Below are 12096 nucleotides of genomic sequence, written 5' to 3'. Positions count from 1 at the left end.
GTGCAGGGAGGCTGTGACCCAGAAGTGACAAGGGCCCTGCTTCCCAAGGCCCAGGCTTTGGAGAATAGGGACAGGGAAGGAGCCCAGACCATGAGAACAGCTTGTGCACAGGTGTGGGCACTTACAGGCCTGATGCACCCAGGCCATCTTCTCCATAACCAGTCAGTTAGTAAGTTGTTCTCCGAAGTATTCAGTAAGCACTCTGGGGGACCTGGTCTCTGCCTTCACAGAGTTGAGCATTGAGTGGCAGACATAAAATGTACCAAACCACTTATTTGGAACCTGCAAATGGGCTGCATTCCAGAATTTCAGTTGTAAATCAGTTCTTGGTTCTTAACAATAATTTGTTCCTTAGGGGATTAAAAAAAATTATACCCTGCACTGTATGTTGTATTCTTGGCCCCATCCATGGAAAAATATTTCATCCATTGGACGTAATTATATACAGCGGCAAATATTTGTAATGAAATATTGTAGGAAAAAAATATACAACTCAAACAATAAACCATTTTATTTGTTCCTGACACATAGTATATACTACATAAATGTTTGTATACAAATATTGTAGACAGAAGACCAACCGTTTTTGGGTCTCAGTTGTCTTTGTCAGGACTTGGTCACTTGCTTCTGACAGGCCCTAGTGATTCTTGTAATTGATTTTGGATGAGTTACAAAATTCGGGTTTTCAAAAACTAAACGTTTGGTTTAATTTTAAAAATTAGAAACGTAAGTAAAACAAACAAGCAAAAAAACTCCATGAAGTCAAAAGGCAAGTGACAAACTGGGAAAAATTATTTGCAGTTCATATCAGAAAGGACGAATCCCCCTAATATATACAAAACTTCTAGAAAGGAGAAAAGACCATTGATCTAATAAAAAAAAAATGGGCAAAAAATAAGAATGGGTAGTCCACAGATGACCTTTAAGCATATGCAAAGATGATCAACTTCCTTCCAAGTAGGAGAAATACAGATTAAAACAATACCAGGCTACAATGTTTTACCCGACAGATTGGCAAAAATCCGGCACATTTTGTTGGTAAATTTGTGGTGAAACAAGAGGTTCTCACCCACTGTGGCTGGGACAGCAAAAACCTCTGTGAGAGCACACACCAGCCATGAAATTTCCAAATTCAGCTACCCTTCGCTCCTACATCTGGCCTCTAGGAGTCCATGCTCTGTCTTGAATCAGTGTGAAATGGCACGTGCACAAGGTTGAGAGCGAGAGCGAGACGGCAATGGCGGGCCATCGTTAGGTGGGAGCCGGTTAAATATTCTATGGTGTGTCTGCGCAATGGAGCGACAAGGACGTCGAGAAAACAATGAGCTTTGTGTTGAACAGAAAGATTTCTAAAATATATTAAGTAATAAAACTAAGGTGCAGAAGGGTCATTGTATAAGAAGGGGGAAACCAAAAATGAATATTTGTGTTACGAGTATTTACAAAAGAGGCGCTGGAAGGGTACATGAGAAATAAAGAGAAACGTTTATTAATTAGATGAGAGCAGCAGTTCCTGAACTTTAGCCTGGACCAGGATCACCTGGAGGTCTCGTTAAACCCAGACTACTGGCTCCCACTCCTGGTGCTTCTGATTCAGTAGGTCTGGGATGGAGCCCAAAACTACTTCTAACAAGTTCCTGGGTTGCCAACCAGAAGGTTGGATTTTGAGACCCATTGGGCCAGAAAATGGGACAAACAGAGGTTGGAGGAAGGCTTCTCCAGGTATATCTCTTTTTAAAAAATATTTTATTTATTTATTTATTTAGAGCGCGTGCGTGAGCAGGTGGGGGGGAAGGGGCAGAGGCAGAGAATCTCCAGCGGACTCTGCACTGAACTCAGAGCCCCACTCGGGGCTCCATCCCGCCACCCCGAGATCAAGACCTGAACCAAAATCAAGACCTGGACAGTTAACCAACTGAGCCACCCAGCCGCCCCTCCACGTATATCTTTTATCATTTTGATTTTTAAAAAAATTTTTAAAACTACTCAAAAAAATCTTAATTAAAAAAATGTGTTCAATAAAATAACCTGCTCCTCAATCACTCTCTACCCTCTTACCCTGTTTTATTTTTCTTTCTGATAATTATTATACCTAAAATGATGTTACTGTGTTTACTCATTTTTCTTTCTCCCCCCACTAGACTAGGGTCAGGGTGTAGCCTTTCCACTGCTCGCTGTATTTCCAACGCTAATATTATATCTGGCGCACAGTAGGTGCTCAAGAAATAGTTGCTGGATGAATGAAGTATCTGCTTAGTTTTCTTATTATGTACTGGATCCAGATCCGGATGCCTCACTGAAAGGGTACCCTAATGCCCAAGACCCTCTTCTAGGTGAGGGCCAGTTCAGGCGCCCAATGTCCAATCATGGTTAACTTTAATGGTCTTCATGTAGGTTTCCCTTTGGCATTTTAGTTCTGCAGTGAAGTCAGGGGGGCCTGTGGGCTCAGGTGAGACCAAGCTGCTCATCTTGCCACCCTGTCAGAGTGAAAAGAGGTTGGTTTCAGGAGTCACAGAGACGTGACATCCGACCCCACGGGCCACTCCACCAGGTCTGTGACCGTAGGCATCTCTGGCCCTCAGTTTCCCCGACTGTAGAATGGGGATGCTTATGCCTAGCTCTTGGGATTGCTGAGAGAATCAACTGCTATAATGTGCATGACACGTGGCACCCAATTAATGTTAGTTATTTCTTGGCTTTTCAGCTGGTTTATTACATCAGCTGTTTTCAGAGTTCTCCCCCCTACCTTGGTTTATTAAGTAATAGTTGTAAAAGTTTATAACAAGTCACAGATTGGCAGCCTGCACCCTTGTTTTGATTGGCTCTCAAAGTGTTTAACAAAAATCTGATTTAATTGCCAACATTTAGAAACTGGAGACCTTACATAAAAATCTGGATTTGTGGCTTCATTGGAAACATCTGCATGACCACAATCGCTGGAGCTCGGTGTTGGCGCTGCGCTCCGCTCACGGTCCCCGTGACTTTCTACCACCTTCCACCCCGTCACCCCTCCTCGCCCTGAACAGCTAGCCCCTAGAGGCTTTGAGTCCCTAGTTTATAAAGTGCTTCCACTTTCTTCTCTCACTTGAACTTTACCCTTGGCGGAGTTGTTCCTCTTATCCCCCAGCTTACAGGGGAAGCTGAAGCGGATCTGTGATGCGACATACTCAGGGTTGTTAAACCAGCAACAGCAATAAATAGCCAGCATTTATTGTGTATTCAACACGTGCCAGGGATTATTCTAAGTACATTACATGTCTAAATTAATTTAATCCTCACAACAATTTTATTAGATATTTCCGTTATCCCTGTTTTACAGATGAGGCAATTGAGGCTGAGCGGTCAAGTGACTTTTCCAAGGTCACACAGCTAGAAAGCTCAAGATGAACCTGTTTTCTGTGTCCTAATATGCACTGTAAGGCAGTGCAGTCTTTCTTTGCTTCCTCCCTTTCTTTCTTTTTTTTCTTCAAATAGGCAAATATATGGATTTGCTTCTGGTAAGATTTTCTAAGGGTTTTTTGGTATGTTGAGGGGGGCAGGTGGGGTTACATTTTGTAATATTTGTGCCCTGCTATACCCCCATCACCTAGAGCAATGCCTGGCATGTAGCAGAAGTATAAGAAATACTGGAAGAATATAGCGAAAGAGGTATTCATTAACTATTATCTGCTTTCAGTACCCCTGGTGTCTGTTAACTGTTTAATTAATTAGCACAGAGATGAGGACCTACTATGTGGGCATATGATGGGTTCCCTGCTCTTGAGTAGCTCAAGTCCAGGTGAAAAACATTGACAAATAAAGTTAAAATACAGGACATATGCAGACATGTCACTTGCCAAGAAAGTTACGTTTCCCCTTCAAAATGATTAATTTTCAATAAAGGCTAAAAATGCAATCAAGCTGGGGCACCTGGGTGGCTCAGTTGGTTAAGTGTCTGCCTTCAGCTCAGGTCATGATCTCAGGGTCCTGGGATCGAGTCTCACATTGGGCTCCCTGCTCAGCAGGGAGTCTGCTTCTCCCTCTACCCTTCCCCCTGCTTGTGATCTCTCTCTCTCTCAAATAAATAGATAAAATCTTAAATAATGGAATCAAGTCAGTTTAGAATGCTAATTATCTTATTGAGTTTATATTTTCAGTGGTGAAACTGGGCACTTGAGACAGTTTTTCCAGAGACTGGACAAGTTTTATGATGAAAATCCAGGACAAAATGCATTTGAAAGAATTTCCTGCTATGATATCCCCCTGTTGCTAGGATAGGCTCACTGGGATCCACAGAGACAGTGAAGTTTAACATGTTGGATCCAACTAATTTCTACCTGTTTCCCCTACGAGGGCTTCTGGAGAGTCTCGGCAAGGACCGTAGGAAAAAAAAAAAAGGCTTTTGTTTTTTTCTGATATTGCTGTGCCCTGGAGTTGGCTCCCTAAAAAGCTGGTCGCCTAGCACTGTGTGTATCCCTTTCTCCTCCCCCTCTCTTCTCCAGCATCACCCATCACTTCCCTCCCTCCCTCCTTCCCTATCTCTTTCCATCTGTCTACCCTTTTCCCTCCCTCCCTTTCTTCCATCTTTTCATTATCCATTATTTCATTTCCTCCCACAATAATCCTGCAAAGTAGTCTGGTCAGAGATTATCACTGCAATGTAATGAGGAACTTAAGTCACAGAGAAATGAAGTCATTCTTTTAGGATTTATCCCTCCCAATGCTCCCCCCACAGATCTGAATCCCAGGTCATGTATCTTCTACCACCAAGAACTCAATTTCCCTGCGGAAGCATAGCCTCCATCAGAACGTTTCTGCTTTCACCATGATACCATGAAAGAAAGAAGCAAGATGAAAAAACCCCTCGATTTATGATTCATCTCCCTTTTTTAGGAAAACAGAAATTTGTCATCATTTTCCAAATGAGGTGGAAATTAAGCTGCACACCTAGCTGCAAGCACTGGGTGATCTCCATCAAGAAACCAGCTCCATCTCCAGTAGGAGATGGGTTCTTTCAGCTCAGCTAACCCAAGCTCCTATCCCAGCTGGGCGTGATGAGACCTGCCACTGCCTCAAGTTGCTTACGTCTGCATGACATGTACCACACAGAAGGGACTTGGGAGACTATGGAGGTAAGGAGGATCTCCAAACACAGTCTTGTGTGTGTGGGGGGGGGGAGTCAAGGAAGGCTTCCGGAAGGAGGTTTCAGCTGGACTTAGTTTTGTTGATAAACAGATGTTATCCTCTGGTAAAGGTGAAGAAGGGAGAGACAAAATCTCATATGAGCAAAAGGGTAGAAAAAGGCTGCTTAATCTCCCATTGCTTGTATATGCTACATTTTGTTTATCCATTCATCTATCCACGGACATTTGGGTGGCTTCTACCTTTTGACTCTTGCGAATAATGCTGCTGTGAACAAGGGTGTGCAGGTATCTGTTTGAGTGTCTGCTTTCAATCCTTTTTTTTTTTTTTTTGAGAGAGAGGGAGAGAGAGTGAGCAAGAGGTCGTGCAAGCGGGGTGGGGAGAGGGGCAAAGGGAGAGGGAGAGAGAGAATCTTAAGCCGAGCGTAGAGCCCAACGTGGGGCTTGATCTCATGACCTGATCATGACCTGAGCCAAAATCAAGAGTTGGATGCTCAACTGACTGAGCCACCCAAGTGCCCCTGCTTTCAGTTCTTTTGAGTATATATCCAGAAGTGCAATTGCTGGCTCACATACTTACTGCTTTTTTTTTTCTAAAATTTTTATTGTAGTGAAACACAACATACAAATTTCCATGGTGATAATTTTTAAGTGTACAGTTCAGTGGTACTAAGTACATTTGTTTTGTCGTGCAACCACCATTACCATTCATCTCCAGAGCTCTTTTCATCTTGTGAAACTGGAACACTCTACCCATAAGCAGGGACACCCCACCCCCCTCTGCCAGCCCCCAGCGGCCACCATGCTACTTTCTGTCTCTCTGAATCTGAGTACCCGAGGAACCTCAGGTGAGTGGAATCATACAGTATTTGTCTTTTTTGTGACCGGTTCATTTCACTTCGTATCATGTCTTCAAGCTTCATCCATATTGCAGAATTTCCTTCTTTTTTTGAATAACATTCCATGGTATGTATATACCACGTTTTGCTTATCTGTTCATCTGTCGGTGGACAGTTGGGTTGCTTCTGCAATTTAACTATTATAGATATTGCTTCTTGATATATTATGAACATCTTTTCCTATGAATAACCAAATTTCCCCAAGGCTTTTTTAGTGGCTGCTTTATAATATGTCAAACAGGTGTCCCACAATTTAGTTGACTAATCCTTGATAGTTGGAAATTTGGTTTATTTCTAATTTTTTGCTATTATATATAATGCTGGAAGGACGTACCCTTGTGAATAACACCTGATTATGATCTTCAGATAAAAGTATGCTCAGTGTTTAGGCCTTCGGTACACACTGCTGGGCCCTTGTTACAAGCAGCCTCCCTCCCCTCCACCTCCAGACAGTAGCCTAAGCCCGGTCAGGCGGCTGCACAGGCCTCCACCCCTCCAGACCGGGGAGTGCCATGATGTCCAGGCATCCCTGCCTCCTGGGTGTGAGCACCATAGGGGTCCTGTAATAGATGCCGAGAAGACCTCACACCTGCTTACCTGTCATTGGGTCCTTAGGTGGAGCTCTCCCCAGGAGGTCAGGTTGAACCTCTGTGTCATGTGGAAAATGGTTCTTTGCCAGGGAAAATTTGGTTCAACAGAGATATGCTCAAACTAGCTTAAACCAAAGGGGGGCGATTTATGAGAAGGGAAATGGAGATCAGAGGGCCTGAAGACAAGGCCACTTGGGCTTCACAAGAGTCTAGAACCAGGAACTGAAACTTCAAGAGTTCAGATTCCTTCTCCATCCCTTCTAGAGTGATCTCCTGTCTCATACCTGCTCCTCTCACTGCATCCCCTCAGTCTTCTCTCTCTCTTTCTGCCCAGACCAGACCATGTACAGACCATGGTCCCAGATCCAGCAATACTTGCTTGACCTTTCTGCTTCAGCACCATCATGAGGAATAGCAGTCTCTGGGTCCCAATCCCAAATTCCTGGAAGGTGGCTCTATCTAGAAGAGATGTCTACCTGGGGAAAGAGGACAGGGTAGCTGAGCCCACACTCCTCATGCAGAAGTCATGGCTGGGGGATGGGACAGGAAGAGTCATCCAAAGAGATTCCACACCTGTCCGGCAACTTTTTCTTGTACTTCTAGATCTCAGGCTTCGATGGGGTCATTCATGGTCAAGAAACTTGTGAACAGTACAACCATTCTGCAGGAAAAGGGGTGTACTCAGAAGGTTAACTCAAGGGAGAGGATGAGGGTGCTTAAGGAAGAGTGGGCAGAGTTAGGGGAGCCAGCCTGAGATGGTGAAGCACTCTGGGACCAGCATCAGGAGAACCGGGCCCACCCCTACCTGGGCCCAAAGCAGGAAAGGCAGGAAGCTGTCATTGCTGAAGCCAGAGAGGAGTGAAGCCAGCAGTGGTTGGTTAGAGGGCGAGGGTCCAAACTGCAGGCCGAGCAAGAAATACCCAACCGCTGTCTCCTCCCACTCAAGCTGAAGCCAGAGGACAAGGCACTTGGGTAATGAGTTTTTAGGGTTCAGCCTCCTGGATCACAGAGCAGACCAGAGAAGGATGCTGAGCAGATGCAGCTGGGGTGGCATGATAGAAATTACCCAGCCCAGGTGGTTATGACATATGTTTTCAGAACATGACAGGTGTTGAACTCCTGACTTTGTCATCTCACTCCTGGAAATGTAGTTTGAAGATACGATGCAAATTGAAATTTTTATCTGTACTACCTTTTGGGAGGCAGTATGGCTTAATGACAAAGTGTGGGTTTCGGAGTCAGAAAGATCAAATCGCAGTCCAGGCTCTCCCACTTCTTAGCTCTATGGGATTTGGGGGCATGTGGATTGACCTCTCAGAGCCCCAGTCTCTTCATCTGTAAAACCCATCTCCCCCTAAAAGAGGGTGGGGTTTTTTTGTTTTGTTTTGTTTTTACTTCAAATAATTCTTTATTGAGAGGCTTAACTAAAACCTTATAAAGTGAAGTGTCTGAGCATGAGGCATCCTGGGTGCAGCACAAATGGTGGTTATTATTCTTATGATTTTTTCATTGTAACATTCTCTGTAACAGAAAGTATGAAAATAGCCTAGACACCTAACAGTAGAGGGGTGATTAAATAATCAAAGCTTGCCATTCCGCTCTAGAACCACAACCACGACTATCATGGTGGAGACGATGAAGCCACGTGGGACAACGTCGCCACTGTATAGTTGAATGAAAGGGAAGCACAGCAAACACTAGGTTTACGATACTTATTAGTGTAACGATGCAAGAGAATATGAAGAAATAGAAATTATCAATATGCCTGGTGAGGATCATGGGTATTTTTTTTGTCTCTTCTGAAAAAAATTTTAGGTGATTTTGACAGTGTTTATATAAACATAGTATTCAATATCCTACAATTATCTGACCTGAACTAAAGTTACTCCTTCCTATGGATGACTGTATTTGTTTCCTGTGCCTGTTGTAATAAATCACAGAACTCAGTGGCTTAAAACAATAGAAATCTAGCTGTTCACAGTTCTGGAGACCAGAAGTCCTAAATCTGGGTGCCAGCAGGGCCACACTCTCTCTAGAGGCTCTGCCAGAGAATCCAGGCCATGCCCCTCTCCCAGCTTCCAGTGACTACTGGCCAATCTTTGGCGCTCCTTAGTCTGTGGCCATATCCGTCCTATCTCTGTCTCCATCTTCACATTGCTTTCTCCTCTGTGTCTGTGTGGTCTCCCTCTGACTCACGCTTATGAGGACACTCGTCATTGGACTTAGGGCCTGCCCAGATAATTGAGAATGATCCTATCCTAAGATACTTAATTACATTTGCAAAGACCCTTTTACCAAATAAGGTCACAGTTACAGATTCCAGGGATTAGGATGTAGACATATCTCCCCCCCGCCCCCCCGCCTTTTGGTGTGTGTGGCAGGGGAGGACATCATTCAACCCATTTAAAAGAATTCAGAAACTGGAGGAAGGAGATTCCTAAACTTGGGGAAGGGAGGCCAGCTGACACATCAGAACAGGTGGTAGTTATTGAGGAAAGCATCGTGGAGGAGACGGAAGACAACTTTTCACACAGAAATAACAAATAGAAATGTTTATTGAGTGAACAGAATGAATAGAAAGGAATTGAGGATGAGCCATAACAGAAGTCTGACGTCCCAGACTTTTCTCCCAGCCTCACTGATAGAACCGTAGACTCCAATGTCTGCTGTCTGACCACCACTGTGCTCGACTCCACTCCTTGCTTCTTAACCCAGTTTTGCCTCTGGCTTGTGTCCTGTTTGATGAATGTCTCAAATAGTCTGAATATGAAACTCAGGGGTGTGTGTGTCCTGAGAGACTGAATATATAAATAGACAACGGCCAGACCATAATGACAATGGAACTCTGACCCACAACCTCTGCAGCAACCAGCTTGGGAAGAAAAACCACAAACCTCTACAGTAATCAGCCCTGAATAGTCAGACTTGGTCAATGACCATCAACTTTCCTATTCTTTGCCCCCACTTCCAACTCAGGACGAGCCAGAGAAAGCCGAAGATATCCCGAGCCAATCACATACAGACACCCTGCTTCCAGTCAGCTGTTTCCAGCTTCCCTTTGCCAACAGCCTCCAGCAAAGCACCCCTGAAGCCCTCCTTTTTTCTTTTCCCTCTTTTTTTAAAAACTATAAAGCTCTCTGGCTCCAGTGCCTGCCTTTGAGTCTCTGCCAAATGCAAGTGATGGGGGCTGACTTCTTTGTTACAGCGAGCTCTAAATCTATAGCCCCCGTTTGTTCTCATTTGGGTCTTTATTTCCATTGGGCAGTCTCTCCATTCTGCTCAACTGAGTGCACATAGGCTCCTACTTCTTGGTTATGAGCATTGCCTATGAAGTTGAACCACTACAACCAGTAGAGTGCCTGGCACCAAGTAGATGCCAAATAAATTATTGTCAAGTGAATGAATAGCCCTCTAAGTTAAGATGAAATGTATTGCTGCAACTCCAAGATCTTAGATTAAGTTTAGGGGAGTAAATCCAGAAGACTTATTTTAGGGAGATCCCAATGAACTCTTGGTTATTCTGAATTCTTTGAAAAATGGAATTTTTCTAGTTAATAGAACTTTCTGGTTGACTCAATCAGAGAGCCTAAATGCCCTTAAATATGTTGCTCACTGAACAGACCTTAATACTTCTTAAAGATGCAGATGACATGCTATTGTTTTACAAACAGTGCTGTGAAAAGTCTCAAGTGCCACACAGAATGGGCAGAAGTTGGATGGTGCTGGCTGTGGGGCTACACCCACCTTGGGCTATTGTTGAACTAAATGCCCAACTGGAGCCCGTGTTCTTATTATGTATTGCCCATAAACTGGAACACAAACCACTCTCATTACCCACCATCCCCTGCCTCCCCCATGGGGTTCCTTGGTTGTTTAGATGTTGGGTAAACAGGCTGTTGGGCTATGGGGCTGTTACTGAGGAGAAAGTGTGGAGGCAGCAGAGGGAAGGAAGGTAGAGGCTCCCGAGAGGCTGTTGTGCCCATGAGATGCTGGGACCACAGGACCCTCCACTTCTGCTACTATGCAAGGTGGTAGGCACCACTTCCAAAGCACAGAGAAGACAATTTTCTTGAAAACAGCAAAAAGTTTTTTGACTCTGCCCTTTAAAAAAAAAAATCCAAACATCTTTTCAAGCTCTGTTTAGCTCTGTTTATAGCTGTGTTTAGAAAAGCTGAACAAATGAAATTTACTTAACACTTCAAATGCAGGGCTTTTGGTTGATCACTGTATATTCTATGTTTTGAATACAATTTTGAATTTCACATCAGCAGGAATTCTGCCATGAGAATTTATTTGCCACAAAAGACTGTTCTTGTCTCCTTCTCTCTTTACTTTCCCTCTCCTTCCCCCTCTTCCCATTGTCCCAGGTGCGTACTAAAATTCTCTTTATTTCCCCAGCAGACTCATACCTGTTTTTGTCGCAGTGTTTGCACATGCTATTCCCACCACCTGGAACACCCTCTTCTTTCAGTCCATCTAATGAGCCAAACAATCGTCTAAGACTAAACACAAGAGGGGGTTCTGGGAAGATGGAGAAGTAGGAATAACCAGGAATCTGTCTCCCCACCTAGACAACAATTGCACTGGAAGAATCTGTCTGATGTAACTATCTTGGAACTCTGGAGTCTGTTTAAGGCTTGTAAATTCCAGGGGAAGACTTGGACAATAAATTACAGTGAATTTTGATCAATTTTAGCTCTTAGCACAGTAGCAGCTCCCCACCCCCCATCCCCAGCCACATGGCAGGCAGCTGTGCATGTGTTCCTGAAGCAGACTGCACACAACTTGCAAGAGCCAGAGCAGGCAAAAAGAATCCTGTCCTCCAGATATCTGTGCTCTGACACTGCCTGCTGCTTCTGATCACAGAAGGTGCAGAGAGGCGGCTGCCATGGCTGTCACCCCTCCTGCCATTGTTGCAAGCCCCTCCCCCTCCAGCTGAAGTGACTTGCTGGGAATTTTACTGGCTGGTGCTCACCACCCTTTGTTTTTTCTTCCTTTTTGGGAGACAGACATTAATGGCTAGGACGTTTAAAAAAAAACAACACCTTTTTTTTCCAAGGGAAATTAGAAAATGAAAGCATGGGGGTGCCTGGGTGTCAGAGCGGTTAAGTGTCTGCCTTCGGCTCAGGGCGTGATCCTGGCGTTATGGGATCGAGCCCCACATCAGGCTCCTCCGCTGTGAGCCTGCTTCTTCCTCTCCCACTCCCCCTGCTTGTGTTCCCTCTCTCGCTGGCTGTCTCTATCTCTGTCGAATAAATAAATAAAATCTTTTTAAAAAAAAAAAAGAAAAAGAAAATGAAAGCATGTGCCCAGAAAAGACCTGAGAGGATGTTAAGTTTATACCTCAGGCTGATCCTCAGCACAAAGACAGTCTACAACAATCAAAACAACAAAACCAGTAAATAAAAATAATAACAAAATCTAGCAAACCCTGGGGAAGGAGGAGAATCTGATTTCCAGAGTTACCAGATTATTAGAGTCAAATGT

At 44.2% G+C, this 12096-nt stretch overlaps 1 protein-coding gene across 1 annotated transcript in view; it reads left to right on the top strand.

Moving 5' to 3' along the window:
- The window catches only part of CPT2 (carnitine palmitoyltransferase 2), a 45808-nt gene that overhangs the window by 2984 nt on the left and 30728 nt on the right, over positions 1–12096 (top strand). The window contains exon 2 of the mRNA XM_057310777.1: positions 4873–5111. Within this exon, the coding sequence (XP_057166760.1) occupies positions 5071–5111 (41 nt within the window). The 5' untranslated portion in view covers positions 4873–5070. The remainder of the gene's footprint in view (positions 1–4872; positions 5112–12096) is intronic.

The sequence above is a fragment of the Ursus arctos genome, unplaced genomic scaffold (assembly GCF_023065955.2).
Source record: "Ursus arctos isolate Adak ecotype North America unplaced genomic scaffold, UrsArc2.0 scaffold_12, whole genome shotgun sequence".
In the NCBI taxonomy this organism is placed as follows: Eukaryota; Metazoa; Chordata; class Mammalia; order Carnivora; family Ursidae; genus Ursus; species Ursus arctos.
This window is presented reverse-complemented; position numbering and strand designations above follow the sequence as displayed.